The following is a 22,151-nucleotide window of genomic DNA, read 5'->3' on the forward strand; positions in this document are numbered from 1 at the left end:
TTCATTAAATATGTTGTTTGCATCACACAAGTTGTCATGTTTTCTCTGACTTACCAGCCAAGCTATATCCATCACTACGAGGAGACAAAGAGTCGGGTTCAGTTCCTGAGATCTGAGCAATTTGAAAAAGCAATCCCAAGCATGGTTCAGACAGTTCAACATCATATACTGTATGTGTCAGTACAAGTCTGTCATTCAGCAAAGTATTTCTGGACAATGTTGTATTCACATTTATGACTGGGTCAAAACCCCACGCAAATTGTTGCCATGGTGACCCATTAGTGACATACCAGTGCGGCTCTTTTATTCATATCATCACCATCTTGTTGCACCTGTTCACATTCACCCAGACGCAAATTAAAAAATTGCACTACAGAATTATTTCCTGGGTGTATATGTTCAGCGTATATGTATATAAATAACTGTAAATATTGCTCTAGTTTATGTTTTTATCCTATTCTATTTTAAATGTAATTACCTGTGTATTGATTCTATGTGTGATGTGTGAAGGGGACAACAAACTTTCTTTTTGTTGTGCAACATTGTTACATGAATAAAATAAATTACCTTGATCCTTGATCTGTTAGTGTTTCATTGACAAATGGAATACAATTTCAACTTATTTTCTACATTTATGTAAATGTATTTATCATTTATCTCTTTATTCATCTCTCTCATTATATTACAACCTACAGACTTTATTAATTAAATGAAAGAGCAAGGTCAGTCTCAGTTCATAATCTACACAGGAACTGCGGTTAGTTTTCAACGTGACAGTTGGGCTGTGCAAGGCTGCACGGATGTGCAGACTGTTTTATCTACATTCAAGATCACACAGAGGCTACAAAAAAAGACAGACCACCTACTGCTTTTATTATCTGATAAGAATAGAAGACGATGAGATTTTTTTCTTTGTGAACCTTGTCCCTGACTATCTTTTAATACAACATTTAATTTTTTTTTTGCAGCTTGAAGACCTCCAAAATTGTATGTTTGACTTTGCATTAGTGTAGGATTCATATATTTTGTCCACATGAGATGCATTTCTCTAAAACAGGCCTATTCTCTAAGACTAATTGAACTTTTGCAAGGTAAGTGGCCAGAAGTGGATACCTGATTACTTTAATCTACAGACACTAATACATTGCACCTGTGACCTGACGCAATCTCATTCACCTGGTCACATTTTACCGGAAGCAGCTGCATAAAGACGAAGACGCTGGGCGTGCAGGTGTTCAGCAACCAACTCTTAGACTTCAAGTGATCTGCGGCTTGTCGTGTCTGGTTTTGATTATTAAAGATTTGACTCTCAGTAATGCCTCCTAAAAAGCCAGCAGCAGACTCTGCTGATCCGCCTGCGCCCTCCTCCAGTGACGCCCCGGTGAAAGAGACGAAATCAGGTCTGAGCGCACACGGATTAGACGTTTCTCACTCAAACAGATGTGATGTTTGAGCATATTATTTATAACCATCGACATTTCCAAAACTGCTGAAGCTTAATCAAAGTGTATAAATGGGGTATTTGTGTGCACGTTTGCCGTCTAGATGCTGGGACGCTGCGCAAACTTGCAGCTCATCCCTCCACAGCGATTATGGTGAAGGAAGCGCTGAAAGAGTTGGACTCTCGCAAAGGAGTGTCATTCCAAGCCATACAGAATTACATCAAACAAAAATACCCCTCGGTGGATTTGGTGAGGTTGAAGCACTTGGTACGGAGAGCCCTTAAAAAAGGACTGGAGACTGGCACGTTGGTGCGGCCTGCCAACTCCAGCGTCAGCACAGGCGCGACGGGGAAATTCAGGGTAAGAAGTCAAGTTTCATCAAAAGGGGTTTAATAAAGTCATTAATCTGGTCTTTCTTTTCATCCTGTATCTGAAGCTAGCACCAAAAGTCAAGGAGGCGAAGCCAAAAACTGAGAACACTGATCCCAATGTGCAGAAAGAGCCTAAAGCAGCCAAGGATGGAGCCAAGAAGGCCAAAAAAGCAGCAGGTATGAATAAAATGGGGAAATGACTACAACCTGTCATGTAAGGCTCTTGTGTCTAATGGTCTGTAACTTCTTAAAGGTGCCACGAAGAAGAAAGACACTGCCAGTGAAAAGGGCAAGTCTGAAGAGGTGAGTTTGTTCTTGGCATGATTGTGAGACAGATTTAGGTGACGGGTAACTAGATACAGCTGTTTAAAGTCCCCCACCATCTTTTTGTTCCTACAGTTGAATGTTTGAGCATCACTGTGCAGAGTTTGACACTAGAAAGCTGTTTTCACATTCATTGCTAAATTGTCTGTGCTCACTGAAAAATCTGATAAGAGGCGGGCCTATGAGCACGATTTGTGACATCACATATCATTAGGAAGCCAATCCGGGTCCAATATTCAGGATACAAAAGACTTTACATGAAGTAGGAGACATCATGTGAATGAGTGATTAAAAGTTTTAACATAATATTTTTTCTCTACAAAGTCAAGTCAGCCACACTAGTTTTAATGTGTCTTAATGCACCTGTGAAGCTGACATTTGTAGTATATTTTCTCATTTATATAATCGAACATGCATGCTGTACTTTTTTTTTTTTTTTTTTTTTTTAAACCATTTTAGGAGCCAAAGCCTCCCAAAAAGTCAAAGAAAGATGAAGGGGCTGCTACCTCTAAGGTTGCTCCAGCAAAGAAGCCCAAAGCTAAAAAAGCTGCAGAGAAAGAGGACGGTGAGGAAGCAACGGCTCCAGCCAAACCTAAAGCAACAAAGACCACCAAGGCAGGAAAGGCGTCCCAGAACAAGGCTGATGCCCCTGCTGCTAAAGCAACTGGGCGACGCAGGAAGAAGAGCGCAGAGTAAATTTATAATTCTTAAATGTTTTAATACTGTTATGTTTTGCAATAAAATCTTTATTTTTGGAGCTCTTGAGTGCTTTTTAATCTCAATTTGGAATATGATGCTGTATGTATTCTGCTAGTCGGTGTGTGTGTGTGTGTGTGTGTGTGTGTGTGTGTGTGTGTGTGTGTGTGTGTATATAGCCTACAGTATTTGAGCTTGAAATCGATCAATTTCCCTCTTCAGCAGCACAACCTGCTATAGGTTGTTAGTAAGGTTGCCTAGGATAGAACTGAATCATCACTATTTAAAGAGAAATACAGGAATTGAATATTGTTTGGCTTTCACAATCTAAAGGATGTAGTGTGTGGACACAAATTGAGATGACATGTTTATCAGGAGGGATCTGAAATTTGGGACCCTAATGCTTTAGTACTTTAGATTCCAAACAATGATGCCCAAGTCTGAACAATTTATTGGTCATCATCATCTTATTTGGTGCATACAAAGTAGAGCAGATTGTCTAAAATGGCATCCCAGTGCCTCCAGAGGAAGGAGAAGAGGACACAAAGCAGTGTAGAAAGTGTGCAGCTGCATGTTCTCATCAAGGACAACACAAGTGGACATGCATACTAGAAGCACTGCCATAACGGCTAGCAGAAAGTTGATTAGTTTTCCAAAGAGGGTCCATGCTGTGACATTGTCCAAACCTTCAAGCTCTACCACCTGCTGTTGCTGCTCCAGCTTGAAGAGACGTGTATGACATGCCTTCAGCGCCTCCTACAGGTCACAGATGAGACTGTCAGTGCAGATTCTCTAATGACTAACCTCTTTCCCATGGCAGATATTTGATATCGGTTACACTTCTGCTTTTCTTGCTATGACATGTCAAAATGTCTGTGGTACCAGTGAAGCTTACATGAATACCTGTTGCTCTTTCGTATGACTGGTAAGCAATCTTGTCCTCCATGCTGGCCAGTTCTTGTTTCACGTTCAAAATCTCATTCTGGTACAGTTCTGTCAAGTCACTGTGCTGTTCACACCTGCAAAATAGTGACAACAGTATGTCACATACTAGACAGGTTATTTCCTACCACACAGAGTACTATAGTTAGTATATCTTTCCTGTATTGTTCCTCCTGTAGGTCCTCGAGTACACCTGTAGTCTCGTTGGTAAGAGTCTTTTACATTTTCAAAGTATTCAAGTTGACTTTGGTCTTCTCTGAGCTCTTGGATCTCATGGACTAGTGCATCAAAAGCTTATGCCTGGGTGTAGTCAGGGGTATTGTCTCTGAAGCTAGGATGTCCTGCTCCTGCAGAGCTATTACCAGCAGCAGAACAGTTGTCATCACAGCCATACCTCGGGCTGGACTGTGGCTGCACTCTCCCAAAGGTCCGCATTCCCCCAGGGACAACACCCTCATCCCCCTGGGTTTCAAGTTTTTCCACTTGTTCTGCTGTTGTAACATGAAAATCAACACAAAGACATGTGGGCATGCTCAAGTGAAGTTAAACACAGAAATGCAGTAATTAAAAAAATGACATTCAATTCTACCAGGTGAGATTTTTTATCACAAGATTCTCTGAATTGGTTTGATGTGATATGAGACATCTTCATCCAGTGATCCCATAATATATCTTAGGACTTAATATTTTAACATGTGGCTTGTACCAGGGAAGCACAGACCTTGGCCCCAAAGCTCGTCAGGCCCTAGTGCACGTCTTTAGGTTTGAGGGATGCTGTTACTTTGATATTAAATTGTTTTATTGGAGCCATTTCTACCAGAAAGCCCCTTTAAAACTGTTGAAAATGGGTTTAGAGAGCCATGTTTTGATGTTGATGTTTTCAAAATTGCCAGATGTATATTTGTGTTTTCATTATTTTGAGCATCACTCTGGGATGGAGGCAGAGACTTCAAACATCTCAACTGCAATTAGATGCAAAAGCTTTATGGCCACTTTCTACTAGAAGGATGTGTGAGAATATTATTTTTGTCATTTGGGTGAACTGACTTAACATACCTGACTTCAAATGAAGTTGTCTATTTCAGTGACATCCAACCTGCCAGACGTGGATCACAGGCTACATCTACCAAGGTAGCCACTTGGATTCAATCAGTTTTTTCACTTCAGGCTAGATGCTAGCTAATTATTAACATCAATGGTTAATTGTAAACAATAACGCCACCGTTTTCTACATGCTCGACAGTTTGTAAACAAAATTGTGCGCAAAATAAATCACAAGGTAAACAGTAACACAAATGCTAATGTGTCTCAGTTTGGCTGTTAGCCGTTTGCTAGCCAACATCCCACCGACCGCTAAGGTTTTCATGTTGCTTAGCAACCGTAGAGCTAACAGGCGACATTAGCACTGTCAGGAAGTGCTCAAGTTTGGATGCCACTGATATTGGCGTCACAGTTGTACTTTTTAATGGTAAAAGTTGACAAAACGCTAGTTGAATTACTACTAAATTGGCCTATAGTCAATCCACACAGGTGATTTTACTCTGTGTGTGATTAGACTTCACCTCAGAGCTGTCTGTTGGTCACTTTACTCTCCTTCACTCTCCTCTTTGTAGCAGCTGTTAGCTAATAGTTGTTTGTTTACCCACAACACACTGGGCCTGATGAAAAGGCTCAAATGCACTCATAGGCTATACCTTGTTCACAGCACACATTTTGACTTGTTAGCAGGAAAAGCACAGGTGGAATAAATAACATGGATGGTTAAATTCCTTTAAATAATAAGCAGCCACTGTTAATATCATTAAATACACCTCTGCCTTTCCTGCTATGGCACGTAGTATGTCAGCTGTGAAACAGGTCTGTTAATGCCTGTCGGTGGCCTCTCGTACTCACCCTGATGTATCAAGATGTTGGTGGAATGAATGGTAAACATCCCATTTTTGGTACTGGGTTGATTTTTCACCTTTGCAACAAGTTGGACACAAAAATGACTCATCTGAAGGATACTATAAACTGTCCTCAATTTGTCTGTGTTAACTCTCTTTAATGATAACGTTTTCTAGATTTTTGTAGAATTAAGGTCCATCTTCTCCAAGTTGAGGCTTCACACTGGTGGCTGCGTTCATAAAACCTGCAAGAACACAACCACTACCCAATTTAATACAGTATATCCTACATATATGGCCAACAATGACCCATACAGGAGGCTTGATGACATTGAAAACAAACAAGATTCACCTTTTAAAACAGCAAATTTATTTGTCTTTAAAAAATAAAAAAATCAACTAAAAAGTATTACTATTTCATTGTCACTAATAGAAACAGTACGGAAGCACTGAGTCTTTGAGCACTTTAACTGCTCTTCAAGTATGTTAATTAAGTTCTCATAGATTATTCTTCTGCAGTGGAAAGTCCACCAGGACAGTAGGATCCAGTTGGCCCAGAGGGCAGGGTCGCAACTCCAAATAAAGTTCTCGATAGTAATATCCTGGTTGTGGCAGAACCAGTGTTACTGACTTCACACATCCAAAAGAAACAAGTCGAGAATCGACTACTGTTTGATCCAGTGACAAGTCTGTTTCCAGAGCAATGTAGCTGATGTGCAAGCACCCCATTCTCCAGAGTGTAGTGAGCAGGAAGAGGAAGAGTTGGTCACACAAGCTGAAATTTCAAAAGACTAAGTAAAAGGAGAAATAAAGAGCAGACTGAAAAACCAGAATGGCAAGACCAGAAGAGAGAGAACTCACAAAAAGAGAATGTGGACAACTAAATCAGCAGAACGGCTCATAACAGTTAAAATAAAATAAAAAGCCATCAATCAGTTGTATTAAAAATAGCAGTGACTTCAAAACAATACCACTTGAATCAGCTCAAAAGTAATAAAACTCTGAATTACAATTTCTTCTGTGGGGAAACAATGAAAAGTTTTCCACATGTAAACAAATTCACTCAGAAGAGAGAAATCAAGTGTGCAGTTCTCTCTGCCCCTCCTTCAACTATGCCCAGTTCACCCTTTTACTGTATGTGCTTGTGCCCCAATTGCACCAATGATAGCAAATCAATACCAAACATCAAGCCTTTTCGCCACCTTATTCTCTGTTTTACTCTTTTCAAAATGCATTTCAGAAAGTGATAAAGTGACAAACCTCTGATGCAATCCTCCTGAGTGTTTTGAGAAGCTGCTCAAGAGGAAGAAAAGCTAGGACTATTGAGTTTCAACTCCCTGTACGAGTCAATGTCCTCCTTTTACACATCAGTCCCAAACCCTGTCCCTTCATTATTAAAATATGCCTCCTCAAGCCGGTCATCTGGGGTGCAGGAGAAAGTGATGCAGATACTCTGAAATAGCATCCCAGTGCCTCCAGAGGAAGGCGAGGAGGATTACGAGGAGCAACGTAGAAAGCGTGCGGCTGCGTGTTTTCATCAGGGGGACGACACAATTGGCCACTGTGGACACAAACACCAAAAGCACTGCCATAACAGCTAGCAGCACATTGATTAGTTTTCCAAGTAGAGTCCGTGCTGTGGCGTTCTCCAAACCCTCGAGCTGCACCACCTGCTGTTGCTGCTGCTGCAGCTCCATCTTGGAGATACGCGTCTGACATGCCTCCAGCGCCTCCTACAGGTCAGAGACAAAACTGTCGGTGAAATAGATCTGATGACGAGGCAGAAACATTTTGTTAATATTTGGTGAAGCTTACCTGAATGTCTCTCGCTCTTTCATAAGACTGGTAAGCAATCTTCTCCTCCATGCTGGCTAGTTCCTGTTTCAAGTTCAGAATTTCATTCTGGTGGAGTTCTGTCAAGTCATTGAGCTGCTCTTCTAAACGTTCACACCTGCAAAATAGTGACAACAACGGTACATCACAAATAGGACTTTTTCTTCCCAACTATATAGACCTAGTATACTGCATTGCAAAGGGCATGATATGATACCTGTATCTTTCCTCTTGCAGGGCCTCCATGATCATCGTGTAGTCCCGCTGATAGTGGGCTTTCAAGTTTTCAAAGGACTCCTCGAGTCGACCTTGGTTGTCCCGCAGCTCTTGGATCTCATGGAGTATAGCGTCAAAGCCAGAGGCCTGGGCATAATCAAGTGTATTGCCCTTGGAGCTAGGAGGTCCTCCGGGGGCTTCAGTCGTGCTGTTGGCTCCAGCGGAGCCAGAAGTACTAGAACATTCTTCATCACTGTTAGCATTTGGGCTGGACTGCAACTGTCCTGTCCCAAGTGCCCTCGTTCCCCCAGGACCAACACCTTCATCTCCCTGGGTTTCATCCAAGGAATCTTTCAGGGCTGCAATGTTATCATCACTGCCAAACCTGTGGCGGCGGAGGAGAAAGGCGATTTCTCTCGGCTTAGACACGACAGCTCCAGCTGCAGAGTGAGTGGCTTGAGAGAAACTGGAGAGACCACCTGTCACCTGTAATGAAAGAGATCAACTTAAAATGCATCCCCATTTCTGACAGTTAAAGGACCAAACAAATCTCATTCGACTGATTTAAAGGCCTTATAGATAGAAAACACATACTGGAAAAATAACATGCAAGTTGCCAGAAGAATATACTGTATTACTATACAGATTAACCTACTGTGGGAGCCATCTGTCATTTATGTGTAAGCATTTCTACCTCTCAGCACTCGGTGTGGTGTGATTTGTGTGGAAACTGCAGGGTGTTGTCAGGAACTGGACGAAATGAAACTTGCTGATCTAAAATAGTGTTCTGCTCAGCTGATAGAAGTTAATGATATCACTAAGTTATGTGGCTGGTACATTGAAACTCTATGCAGCTGATTTTAATTAACTTCAACTTATGGAAATTGCCAATACGCCACTGTGAGACAACAACCACTTGTGTTTAACATGACTCTCACATGATTCTCACTCGTATATGAACGGCATATAAAAAGATTAGTGTTACTTCACTGAACTAGAAAAAATAAATCCCAATCACCTGGTTCTAGCATAGACGCATTTCCTGTTCACAATCAATCAAAAAATCACAGCACACCTCAATGCCATCATAGCTTAAATAAACACATTTACAGTATTCAGAAAAACACACACCTTGGCTCCAACATCTTTCAGCCCCTGGTGCATGTCTCGGAAAACATCTTTGGGCTGGCGAGGGATGCCGTTGTGCTCCACCTCTCGAAGCTTTCGGTGGTAATGCTCCAGCTTCCTCTGCAGTTGCTGGATGGTCTGCGCTGACTTTTGGTTCTTCTTCTCAAACACCTGTTTGATGCGTGCACTCTGCTGTTTGTCTGCATTATTAGCGAGTTTCAGGTATTCGGCCACGTTGTCGTCACGTGCTGTTTGTTCGATTTTGATTTGTTCGGTGAGCTTGAGGATCTTCTGTTGTAGTTGGGCAATGGCCTGCTTCGTTCGCTGGGGGTCCGGAGTACTGTCAACTACATCATATCCATCTGCACCGTAGGGGAGGGCGTTGGGCGACACAGCAGGGCCCGATCCATCATAACGATCCAGCTGTTGGATAAAAAGTGAAAAAAAAGGAATGGCAAAAAACAGTGTTTATCATGTTTTCTCCCTGAAGTGCTGAATGTTTTTTTTTTTAATGGGAACCTTTATAGAATCTAATGTGAACACTATTTAAAATCAGTTCATACTGTTAATATTGTGCTGTATTATCTTGAATCATCTCGCACTTGATAAACATATATCCTTCACTATTCAGAACAGCAGATGGCGCCTTTCAAAGAAAAAAAAAGCTCCCTTTTGAATGTCACTTCACAGCTTCATTTCAAGGACTGAAGGTGGAAAGATGCAGTGACTGTTGTGGGAAACACAGTCTCAAAATGGGCCAAGTTAACTGAGGACTGAGAGATAGTTATAACAATGATTTAAATTTTACCCTCAGGATGTACTTTAGCTAAAAAGCCCAGTAGTGCAAATGACTTGAAGCCATAAACAGTCATCATTGCTTTGAGGCTCAAAATGAGTCAACAAGAGGAGCGGTAAATATTAAATCTGTGTAATTAACAGACTAAACTGGGCCCATTATAAGAGCTACCAGCTCCTTTAAAACCTGCAAACTGTTGAGCTTTATGAACTCTATTGAACTGAAAGTTAAGTATGTCTGAGCCAGCTTCAGTATGAACAACAAAGCGTTGTTTGACAACTCACAGTACAGGAAGATTTAGTTTAAACTGTTTAGATTTTGTCCAACACCAACTAAAGTAATGTAAGAAGTCAGGATACTCAATACTTGGAACAATATGGCAGTGTTAAAAGAACAACCATGTGATAATTTTGGCAAACCTCAAATGTGGGGATTGAAGAGGTTTGTGGTACTTACCATATCTATTTAATACTCATTTTCCCTCACAGTTCCAGTGATAATACTGAAACCAGTATTTTTACCCATCACAAGGCCTGATGGAACAGTCAGGTCAAAACAGATAACACAGCAGAGGACTCTGCAACATTGGCAGGCGATAAGTAAGAGCTGCTAATGAATAACTTCACAGTCCTGTTACAAAGCTGTCTGGTTATATGCCAGCATAACCAATAGATTACCTATTTGATAGATGCATTATTACGTAAGGTGATCAACAAGTTTGTTTACATACGTCTTTGTTTGATTGCACAAAGAAAAGGCTATAAGACACCACCTGCATTTAGATTGGTTACCTATAAAGCTCATTTACACTATACAATTAAATTAAATTAAATCTCCCGGGAAATTGAAGGCTGATTAGTGATCCAGTCAGGCTGGCAGCCTGGCCCCATTTCTATCTGCTTTTACGTCTCCATTATAGACTAAATAAATGAATAAAGAAATGTTTATTCCTGTGTTGTTAGTAGTTGCTACTCTTGAGGAAAACGCACAGTGATCCGTTTGTTTTTGCGACAGCAGAGCCAAAAATAATGCCACTTGGAGACACTAAAGGGGAAAAAGTCGTCTGTTTCCACGTTAAACTGTAGGTATTTCCACGGGTGATGTATAAACGTCAGCTGAACATTGTCAATCACAAGTAACAGGTCATAAGATGATTAACAGGAGCAGGGGGATGAAATGTTTCCATCTTGCTTATGACATCTGTTTGTAAGCTTAATTTCAGCCTCGACTGAGGTGCCAAGAGCTGCAAAACAGTGTGACATGGCCCCTCGTCTTACGATGTCTGCTTTCTCCTGAATTGTCATTCCAGAGAGTCTTCTGTCATACTGCTGACATGGAGCCCCACTTCTTCAATGGCCCTATAGTGTGTTAACATTTTTTATCCCCTGCTCTAATTACTAATTACTTTTTTTTAATGAAGCTATTTTTTTGATAAAAAACCTGTTTCAAGTGTATTTTTTATTTTCGGCTTTTAATCTGTCATGTCGTCAACACGTATACCCCTTCCTCCTTTAACAGTTTCACACTAGAGTTGTTTTTTTCCTCATTGTTTCAACAACAAAATCATCCCACAAGTTTGAGTTTGTTTGGCCCTGCAAGCCTTCTCTGACCTGAAGTACTCTCAGTGACAGCACAGGCTAAATTTAGAAGGGCTTAAAGCACATAGTGACCAACCACTCAAAGGCAATCTCTGACCTTCCACCGCTGACAGCTCATCTCCCCATTCACCGGTTCATCCAGGCACATCTAAGCCATTAACAGCCTTTTAACACGTTTGCACAATTCACTTAGTTTTGGCTTTCTCTCACATTTCTCTGGCATTTATGCATGACTCCATTTATCTTTTATTTTTACAGCCGGGTTGCAAACAAATACGCAGCATTTGTTTCCTCTTGAGTGCATAGTGTCTCTTTGTATTGCAATTTGAATCTGAATGTTTTATGTCCTGAAGCCAACATTTCTATGAATAATAAATTTGCTCAAGGACAGATTGTATGAAAAAAGATATGTGAATTGTGTCAACAGGTTTTCAACTCAGCGAACGCATTTGAATAGAGGAGATTGTCAGTGTTCCAGGGACAAAATGCTGACGGGACGTTATGAATAATTAATACAAATTTACTGAGTGCAGTAAGGAAAAATCAAAAATTCATAGATTTAGTCAAAGCTACCGTTTTTGTTTTTCTTTATAATATTTGGAACAAGTTATGCAGTTACAGCTCCTTCCATCATGCTTTGGAGGATACAAAAAAAAAAACAACATGTTGCCATGGAGTTAGTGAGTTAACTGTTGGCAATACCTTGAGCCTAGTTATTTAACTATATTTGTATACAGTTTGGCAAATTTGCATCTTGGAAATTGATACTGCATTAGCTTTTTAGCAGTTCCTGAACCCTCAGTGTGCAGACTACAGATACTGGATTACTTTTGATACTGAAGAGAACCTGATGAATCCGTGGCAAGTTCAAAAATCCTAGGAAAAAAAGATGCCTCTTGTAATTTCCAGAGGGTAACTGTGAAATAGGGAGTATAAAGCCTTTTGTGGCTCCAGAGGAGGCTGCATGTGATCTGATAAACTGCCTCTAGTGATGTCACTCTGTGGTTGAGTTTCATTGTGGGTAATGTAGACACTGGGTTTTGAAAAGGAAGAAAAATGTATGGAATAAAAAAAGATAATATCTCTGGTATTTTATTATCTATAAAAGGCTTTATACTTCTTTTTCCACATATGCTGTACTCTCAAAACCTTTAAACACTCTTTAATGTTAAAAATTGGTGGAGTTACCCTTTAAGTAAATGTTATCTGTGACAGACAGATAATACGCTGTAAAGTGCAAGTCACACAGATTCCAGCAGTGTGTATCATGTCTGTCTGTTATGACTCGTTGGAGGAATGTGAGGGGAGAAGCAAGTGATTTTGTTTTTATCCTCCACCAGTTCTGCCCAAAGTGGGGCCTGCAGGACACAACTGACCCACCATAAAGTTGGATTTGGCCTGCCAGATGTTTCTAGTGAAAAATAAATAATTAATCCGAAAAATATTATATAAATAGCTGTTTATGCAGTTTTGTTTGTTGTGAGGTAAAAATGCTCTTTGAATATGTAATTTTTTTTTTCTCTTAATCTAAGCATGGCTAGCATAGTGACACTTAACTGGGATCCTCATACCATTTTGCATTTAACAATACACTAGATTAGGCATTTGCTTTTGGCCTTTGGCCCACCATTAAGTTTCAGTTTTGGCCCACTAAGGTAAAAAGCTTGGGCACTCGCTCTAGGTCAATGCCAATGTAACCTATATCAAAAACCTCTCAGTGCATCACTTGCATCCAGACTGGAATGTCTTCCTTCTCCGTAAAGAATGTACTGATGCATGACCAATGTTTAATTTTTCACCTGGACTACTTGAAAGGACTGAGACGCTCACCTTGTCAGGCTCCTCAGTTGAGTGGTAACCAGATGTAAGCAGCATGTCAGCCAGGGCTGGGCTGCTGGGTGTATCTGTGGTCGAGGAGGAGCGTGGGCGTCCAGCCTGCAGCAGGGCCTCATGGGTGCTGCGTCTGTGGATCTGTGGGCTACCTTTCTGGGGAGGATCCCCGGGGCCCCCCACCTTGCTGCGGCGGCTCTGCAGGCTGGTGCCTCTCTTCATCATCGGTGGAGCAGCTCGAATCTGCTGCAGAACGCGGCTCAGAGCTGCGGGAGGGACGGAAGCGGCAAGGTTGTCAGAATCCAAAGGGAGGGCCGAGGAGGCAGGAGCATCCCCTACTTCTGACCCTACTTCAGTGGGTTCGGAGGGAGGGGCGCCTGTGCAGGTAGAGACGGAGTCATGTGGGGAAACGGAGGAGCGTCGGCGCTGTGGCTGGAAGAAGTGCTTCAGGCCATGGCCCAACGCTCCCATGTTCTCCAGGGCATTATGGGTGATTTTGGACAAGCCGTGCTCTGACTCCGACGCCCTCCTGCCGACCTCCGTCTCCGCTCGGCCTCCCGCGTCCGGCTCCTCTGGACTCAGCTCACTACTACCCTGATCCATCAGAGACCTCCAGTTTCTACTAGGGGGTGCAGGGGACTAGCTACGCCCCGTCAACACCCCCCCCTCTGAGCGACTGGTTGAAAGCCGGGGAGCAGAGGGGTTGGCGCTCAGTTGGGCCTTTTGAGTGCGCATGCATCTGTGGCTTGGCTCAATGTCATGCTTGTCTACCACAAAAGGAAAATAAAATGGATTATGACATGCAGCAGTGAGTGATGAACATAATAAGCAGAATATAAAACAACGACAAGCTACATTAACTGGGTTGACACAGACATGACCACTTTTTTGCAGTTTAAGAAGGTTTCTTGTTCATTTTGTCCAAAAATAATCTTTTTGCAAACAATTCATGATTGAAAAAAAGCTTCTAAATGTTCTCTTTGCTGATGGAAAACAGCATGAGGCATATCTGATAGTGCCAACCCAGTAATGCAAAAACAAAGTCTACAAAATAAACAGAACAGTTTCTGAAATGTCAAAGTCTGTTATACAGCACGACCTTTGGCTGTTTCTAAAATCACTTTCCATTGTTTATTTCTGGGCATTCAAGCCCAACTGTACAAAAGCCCTCATGAATACATTTCAGAAAGCATTCATTATGGAAATCAATAATCAACATAATTAAGAGTGCCCAGATGAAGCTAACAAAGAGACTACAGAGTGTGAAAAAAAAACGCAAATGAAATACTAAATGGATAGAGATAGTGATCTAATTCTCAACTGATTAAGGAGTTCAACGATCCACGGCAGTCTCCTCTTTTGCATCTCATCTTATAACAAGGCTAAATCCTGCAATGTAAAGGTCCGATCCAGCTCTGTGGCTCTCAGATGACAGGTTATATAAAAAGTCTTTACCATCATGTAATGAGACAGTGAGAAAGAAAGCAAGAGAGAGGAGGTGAGATAGAGTTTGACAAAGAGCTTACCATCAGCCCCGCTTCTCCTCTACTGACTCACAACGCAGGATTGGCTAAATGAAGCAGAAATAAAAAGAAAAAAAAACATATATAATACGCTCCATACGACAGAGAGGAAAAGGGTTCCAGACTACGCATACTGCAGCACCATGCAGGAATAAACAGACTTGCACACAAACTTTTCACTCAGTCATAACTGGTCATAATGGATGTGTAAAGGAATGCTGCACCAGATGAGAGTTAAAAGCTTCTAACATGCTGACGAGTAGAAATTATCCAACCCTAATGGACTAGCACACATGACATGACAACATTAACATGACTGCAGCTCCAGACAGTGTTCAATACAATAATACTACTTCTACACAGAACCAAACATCAAAACAAGGCATGAACACTGCTCAAAGGAGCTGTCACTGTGCGACTCATCTGTAGCACATACAGGGGGTGTGGGGGGACGTTAGCCTGGGAAAGAGCCCTCCTGTCCTCCTTTTCTCCAACGAGCCAACAAATGTGCACACCATCCTTGAAATATTTTTCCAATTTGTCCAAATGGACATGAGTTTAAAAAATGTTTTACAGCATCCGTTTATGTTTGCCACAGTCTAGTTTATGGCCAAATCATTCCTAAAACCTAAACCCCAGACCTAAATGTCAGCCTTAGTTCTGTACTCAATTGTTCTGTGTGTTTATAATTGCAGATTTGCACAGTTATTATTGAAGGATTTAAAAAAACAAAATTTTAACTGATGAAATTGATCATTTGAATCAACTTCAGTGTTCAAGCATACCCATTTCAAATGCCAGGAACAGGCACGCCCTTATCTGGTTCTGCTTTGCGTCTGCATGGTTGAATCACAAGGAATCAAGACCAAAGCACTGGCTGTCCCTGGTTGCAGTGCACAAGAACAGTTAAGTTGGGATGTTGCAAACCACTAAATCACCTGACATCTAAAAGGAAGTTTAAACTTCCTAGACTAGTTGACTGATCTAAAATTAAGAAAGCACTCAGAAAGCAATCAAAATTGAGCACAATTTAGGTTAAAAATAGTCCAAAATAATATATCATATTAGAGCCATTTGAAAACAGTCATCACGATCTTCAACTAGAGAACATCTTGCAATTGCATCACACCAGCCATGACTAGGGTTGCAGGTTTCAAGGTATACCATGGTGTGAAAATGAATGGTCATCGTACTGTTTGCATTTGCTAATCCACCATATTACTGTTGTCAGAAATGTATATATTTCAAGTTTATATCAAGTTTCATGTCTGTCAGGACATAATATTTTGTGAAATTGTAATAATGTGTAATGTAGAAAGTTAAAAAATGTGTTTTAATTCCTTTGCAGGTCAATGTAACTAATAATGATAATATCATCTGTGTATATTGCATACCTTAACTGTGAAATTTTCTCAGATGGTTATCTCATACCATTGCAACCCCAGCCGCAACGCCTGTCAACATGTTCACATTCCAGCCCATGAGTACTCAGTAGATATTATTACATTATTAGATTAGTACCCAGTACTAATGAGTCCAACCACGGCCATCCTCAAACTCAGCCTTTATTTTGATCTCAACTACATACCTCTGAAGCACGTCCACAGACAGACAGACATATAAACACCTGGCAAAGCCCCCAAAACTGCTTCTGTGTGAGGTCCCGCTACAAAAGGTGTTTCCGGGACCACATTTTGCCATGATGATACACACACAGACTCACAAGGTGAACACATTGCAAGCTGCCGCTGTAATTTAAATGTGTACATTGATAAAATAATAGTTTTAACCAACTCATATTTCTGGTGCCATCAAGTGAGAGAGACATGTTAAATCAACTAGCCATGCACATCCCTACAGCACAGCATAATTTGTTTCCAGTGCATGCATTTGAATTTATGTATTCACATATTGCTAAATTAAACCTGAATTACACCCACTACGAAGCATTTCTATGTAGTTCTTTAGTATATTGTCAACTGTAGCTCTCGCATTTGTCATAAAGAGAAAAAATGAATATTATTTCACAACAGTAAGTTTCCAGTTCTTTCCTCCTCCTTTGAGCACCTTGACAGGCTGTTTTACAAGGCATTCTGAGAAGCGTGTTTCTCCAAAGAGCCTAAAGTGATGGCTCTGACTATGTAGTACATGGATTATATTGCAGACAAACAGAAAAATGATTCCTCGAGTCAGCAGAGATATAAAGTATCACTTAACAAGCCAGCAGCACAATCTAGCACCAAAAACTCTATGAAATGCAGCATTAGTGATACACAGTGACTCATTACTGCTGGCCCTGCTGTTACATCTGCAGTGTTGGATAAGAAAGCTTTGTTGAAGGGTAGGTGGTAGTGAATGGTACAATAATGAAAAGCAAATCTTTGCCAATTCTTTCTGATCAACACGCTTAAACAAAGGCTGCTTCATGTTTAAACCGTGTTCACTTACTGCTGACACTCATTTCCCTCATTACTCAAAACAAAGTAAATCATCAATAGATTATATTCTTGAAGCTTCCTTCCCCACTTACTGGCCCTCTGATATACATGTCATAATGTTAACGCTATCAATTATTATATAACCTTTATAACTAACTGATTAAACACTAAGCTTCTTCTATGGATGCCTCTGATCTTGTATGAAAAAACATCCTCTTCAGCCACATGAATCTGACTTAGCCACTCAGCAATTCAGTCTAACACGCGCTTTGTAAGCTCTAAAGTCAAGACAAGACACTGGAGCAGAAACTCCCACACAGACGTGGAACTGTATCCTTCATCTACGATGAAAATACAATGGCATCCGACTCCTCTAGGCTGAGGGCAAAGTGTTCTCTTTGAAGTGGGTCAGCCAACACTCGCCTATCACTCTGTGCATGCAGTGCTGCAAGGTCACACCATCTACTGAGCGTTGTGCACGTCTAGCAGCGTTTAAGCTTTTACTTGTGTCAAAGAAACATTTAAGGAGTCATTGCTACAGCATAGGCTTACATGCATTATTCCAGTAGTCCTACATCTGCATCACTTAGATTAACACTCATTCATTTCAGATGTAATGTGTTTTTTGTGTCAGATTGCCGAAAACACATTTGAAATGTGTTCTGATGGTTCAGATGCAGTGTTTTTTCTCTGTCCTGGTCACCAGTCTGTGGTCTCACTCAATGGCCCGCAATTATTGGTTACAATCAACACTGAATAATTTGAGCAACTAGTAACTAAAGTTATTTAAATAAATGTAGTGTGGTAGAAGTATTAAGTAGCAGAAAATGAGAAAATGGAAATACACAAGATTTTATCATCTTACTGTAAATGTATATTGGTTCCAAATATCGGTTACCTTGATTACTAATAAGCGGTGTTGGTATTGGCCCTGAAAAAACCATGTCGGTCAATCCCTTGATAATAGTACTGAAAGATCTGTAAAAAACAAAACTGTTAGCTTCAATAACAACAGAGGTACGAACAACTCAGCAGGAGTCCCAGTGCAAAAAAACATACCTTCAGATGTGGTCATCAGCAGATGATTTGTGGATCTATTAACACAGGAAAAGGTATAATCCAAGCGAATTTCCAGCACTGCTTCCTCTGGATAATTGTTACAAATGGAAATCTGATGCGGTAGCTGTCGACCTTTAGTCAGCTGTTTCCATGGACATTTAGAAAAATCACATGCTGCAAAGAAAAACAGAAACAAAAGAGGTAGGACAGCATGAGAAACAGTTCACTGTGAAAGACAACTTCAGACACACAGGAGACGTCTTTCTCACAAATATGTTGTGTATACAAATTATAAAGCCGTAATGCTGCACCAACAAAGTCTATGTCGCACTGTTGAGCAATGTTATTCATCTTGTACTCTCCTGTATGACATGGTAGTCTACTGAAATGCTATATAAGCTACCTGAGATCATTACAACAGCATTTAAGGTTTAACCTCAGAATTAATTTAAGTATTTTCCATGAAAATTTAGATAGATGAGGCTAGAGACTCGTATGAGGCAGCCATCACATCAATTTGCTGCTCTATATATCAGCTGCCCAAACTTAATTGCTTGGCCTGGCCCCCTCAACCTAAATACATTCAAAACGTCAATCAATAACTGAAACAAACAGGGAGAGGAAAGCAGATAAACAGGCCAATCATATATTTAGACAGTCAGGGCTTCTCATCAGATGTTATTTTTAGAATCCTTATGTCCCAATGGTTTTGTGTGTCTCCATGATACTCAAGGAATTAAATAAGTAATATTCACATTGTAGACTAGAGCAATCACAGATTGTAATGAAATTATTCCATCGGATAAAGGACACGTTTCTGTAAAACGTCATGCTCTTTATCCAGTATCTCAACCAAACAGCTCTTATATGAGTGGAAGCGACGCATTTCCCATCATGCCCTAAAGTTTTGCAGTCAGTGAAGAGCAACTGTGGCGCCCAGCTCCAAAAACTGCAGCAGCCTCAATATCACGACATCAGTTCAAGATGAGAAATCTGACAGATCTGAGATCCACAGTAAACAGCCTGCAAAGCATACTGGAACCTAAAACCGAGATATAATATTGTTATCAGGAGCTGGTGCAGACCAAGACAGAGCTAAAAGTAGAGTGAATATTGGACTTATACTCATCAAGTGCACTGAAATGCCAATCGAAATAAATGATTATGTCCACCAAACGTGTAATTAGGCAACTACTACCCAATATGTTAACCATAACAACTTTATAAAGCAATAATGAATTAGAATCTGTGCTGTTTGGGGAGCTATAGGGTTAATCTAAAAAAAAAAAACAGCAGGTATCTTTAGATATTTCCCTGATATGGACTATGGGTTCAGTCACAACTTAATATTCAGTATGTTTACGCACCATAGTGTTAGATGTCGCTCCTACATTCCCATGTGATGAAATAACCCACAGACTGTCCCTATAATGCAGCCCAATGTAACCTGATGAGATTACTCCACCCGAAACAAACCAGTGAAGGCATTTTTATTTTCCACAAGCAGCTCATTCAAGTCTGGAGTTTCATATCTAGGATGGTAAAATGAAAAACACGCGTTTTAATTTTGTACAGCACGGGCCTCCCAGGCCTTTTAGCTTAATTAATTGTGTAATGTTAATTAATAGTGCAAGATAGCCTCTAGAGAAAATCTGCAGGACATGAACCATTTACTGTCTCGTAGAGCCACAGCTGAGATAAAACAATTCAACATGACAAATACACAACAACAAATGTTTAACACAACAATGTACAGGATACAAACAGAGCTCTCAGCAAGAATACAGTCATCCGTGCAATCCGATGAGATCATCACCACCGCTTCAGTGATAACACCTAGAGGCCCAACAATAAAGTTTCCTCAAAAACACAAACAAAAACTTTCATCAAAACACCAACGTTAGAGCTTAACTCCGGCACACAGCTTGCGTTACTTAATTAAATCACTCGATAGGTTACAGGTGCATTTGGTGTCATTACATGTAAGGTAACAGTAGTAACGCGTCTGATTGGAAATTCAAAAGCAGACGCTGCGATAGAGTGAAACGATACACAAATACAAAAGGTGTATTTATGAGTAACGTTATTAAGTTACTGCAAATAGTCTGAGCCCGACGGTTTAACGTTAGCTAGAGATAAGAAGAGGATGGAGTTAGCAGCTTGCTAGCCATCGCTCGCAGGCCTGGCCAATAAAATACACAACAATAGGATATATTTACTGAAAACGTCAGACCACATTAACGTTTTATTACAGGGTGGTGCTCACCGTCGTGGCAGATAAAGTCAGAACACATCCCTGTCCCCGGTTTGACGGCTCGTCTGCTCCTCTTGCAGCTAGCAGTGCAAGCTAACGTGGTGCACTGGAGGGCGCTCATTTTACTTCACAGTGCACACCGGTGCTGCTGTGCGGGGCGAGGTCACAGTGTTCATGTTGCTCTATGCTGGATGTGAAGCATTCATCACAGCTAGCCAGAGGTTAGCATGTCTAACATGTGCCTTTATCACCCCGGAGTAAATGTTTAAAGTGTGAAGTAAGTTAGCGACCGCCCGCCTGGTTACCTGAGGACAAAATGTATATTTTAATTTACACTGAAGCATCATGAGCTCCCTTGTACAGTGCCCTTGCTCCCATGGCTTTCCAGGGCAATACAACCAAAACATTTAACCCTTTACATCATCCGAGCAGTTACTTTTCAAATAGATGTATAACATGTTTTGATACATAGCAGACCGTGTGTTACAGATTATGCATGCTGCTAGGTTAGAGGACAGTGGGTAGACTTGTATTTGATCTGATCACAGCTCTGCTCATGTGCTTTTACGTTCAACTTCAAAATGTCAACCCTAACATTACTGATCTGAATGAAAATATCTGATAGTGGCCACCATGTAAAGTGATACACATGCGTGAGAAGCTTCCCAGTAGATTACTGTAGAGTAAATCTCACCAGTTTAAAACAGATTAAAGGAATATTTCCACACCAGGATCATGGAGGGTTATAGATCACCACATAGCCAGTTAAGTGGTACAATTAAAATCAATTAATCCCTCCATCTCAACCTGATTAATGTATAACCAACTTTCTGTCATACCTAAATGTCACGTTATCGATCGAGATGTTGAATCATGAGTCATGACCACTGTGGCACCTGTTTGTATCTCCAAATATAGAATTAACCATTAAAATGAAACTCATTTTACAAAACCCATCATATCACGGCCCTCGCAGGTGTGAACAGCTCAAACACACCGGGTGTTTTTAGACTGGAGGTATTGGGTAGCCATCTGTCACATACTCCCACTAGGCTTTCTTAATCACACCTTGGTGTCTTGTATTTCATGGTGGCGTATTTAGTCCTACAGTGTCTACAGTGTAGGTTTACATTTCAGTCCCCCTCTTTTTTGTGTGCATAACGACCAGTGGTCAGCTAACTGAGGATAAAGTCAGAATGGTCACATCAGCTGTAAAAACCTCGCTAAAACCCGTTCAGCAGATGGACCGCGGTGAGACTATCATCGCATCCGGCCTGGGTGTTGTCTCCAAAGTTCAACCTGCACAAATCGTCTCTACAGCCGGAGCTTTAATTCGCTTCTCGTAATTACTCACATGTAAATACACTTGTCATCGCCCATCCAGACTATCCTGGGTGGCAAAACAGGCGCATGCTGGCCGCCTGGCCACTCAGCCTGTCAGTTAGCCGCTCGGCTAGACTGTGTAGCTAAAAAACATCGCTCCGGCTCCGGCCACGGTTTAGCTACAGGCGCGCCGGGCAGCTCGCCAGGCGGCAGCGACAATAGGATAAACAGCGTTAATCAACCGTAACCCCCGTGCGGACCGGATAACAGCATATGGAAACACATTTCCACCACAGACCAGTTCGTAAAATGTGTGTTTTGCTGGCTTCGACTTACATGGGCGCTGAGAGGATTGTGTTGATGACCATTCATTTCTCCCGATGGTGGAACACTCCCACGGTGACGTCAAATAGCGTGCTCGACGTCAGAGCAGCCGAGTACCGGAGAGCTAACCACCCGTCTGACCCGTGCAGGTGATCCACTTACACAGCT

General features: G+C 41.2%; 2 protein-coding genes and 1 pseudogene across 3 annotated transcripts; 1 reads left to right on the forward strand and 2 right to left on the reverse strand.

Moving 5' to 3' along the window:
* The first annotated feature begins 1,197 nt into the window (after positions 1–1,197).
* On the forward strand, positions 1,198–2,894 carry h1m (linker histone H1M). The gene is made up of 5 exons (XM_073468974.1): positions 1,198–1,400; positions 1,546–1,802; positions 1,879–1,990; positions 2,067–2,116; positions 2,597–2,894. The coding sequence occupies exons 1-5, from the start codon at positions 1,316–1,318 to the stop codon at positions 2,831–2,833; spliced, it is 741 nt and encodes a 246-aa protein (XP_073325075.1). The 5' UTR covers positions 1,198–1,315; the 3' UTR covers positions 2,834–2,894.
* Positions 2,895–3,300: 406 nt separating this feature from the next.
* On the reverse strand, positions 3,301–4,210 carry LOC140997700 (transmembrane and coiled-coil domains protein 1-like; annotated as a pseudogene).
* A 1,798-nt stretch (positions 4,211–6,008) lies between these two features.
* On the reverse strand, positions 6,009–20,500 carry LOC140998225 (transmembrane and coiled-coil domains protein 1-like). 2 transcript variants are annotated; one of them, XM_073468429.1, is made up of 8 exons: positions 20,349–20,500; positions 18,083–18,256; positions 14,589–14,632; positions 13,063–13,829; positions 8,842–9,261; positions 7,712–8,196; positions 7,477–7,612; positions 6,009–7,394 (listed from the first exon to the last, which is right to left on the reverse strand). In XM_073468429.1, the coding sequence occupies exons 4-8, from the start codon at positions 13,663–13,665 to the stop codon at positions 7,080–7,082; spliced, it is 1,959 nt and encodes a 652-aa protein (XP_073324530.1). In that variant the 5' UTR covers positions 13,666–13,829; positions 14,589–14,632; positions 18,083–18,256; positions 20,349–20,500; the 3' UTR covers positions 6,009–7,079. The 2 variants fall into 2 exon arrangements, with proteins under 2 accessions (XP_073324530.1, XP_073324531.1); XM_073468430.1 differs by lacking the exon at positions 20,349–20,500 and adding an exon at positions 17,922–18,001.
* Positions 20,501–22,151: the final 1,651 nt, after the last annotated feature.

Source organism: Pagrus major, chromosome 6 (assembly GCF_040436345.1).
Source record: "Pagrus major chromosome 6, Pma_NU_1.0".
Lineage (NCBI taxonomy): Eukaryota > Metazoa > Chordata > Actinopteri > Spariformes > Sparidae > Pagrus > Pagrus major.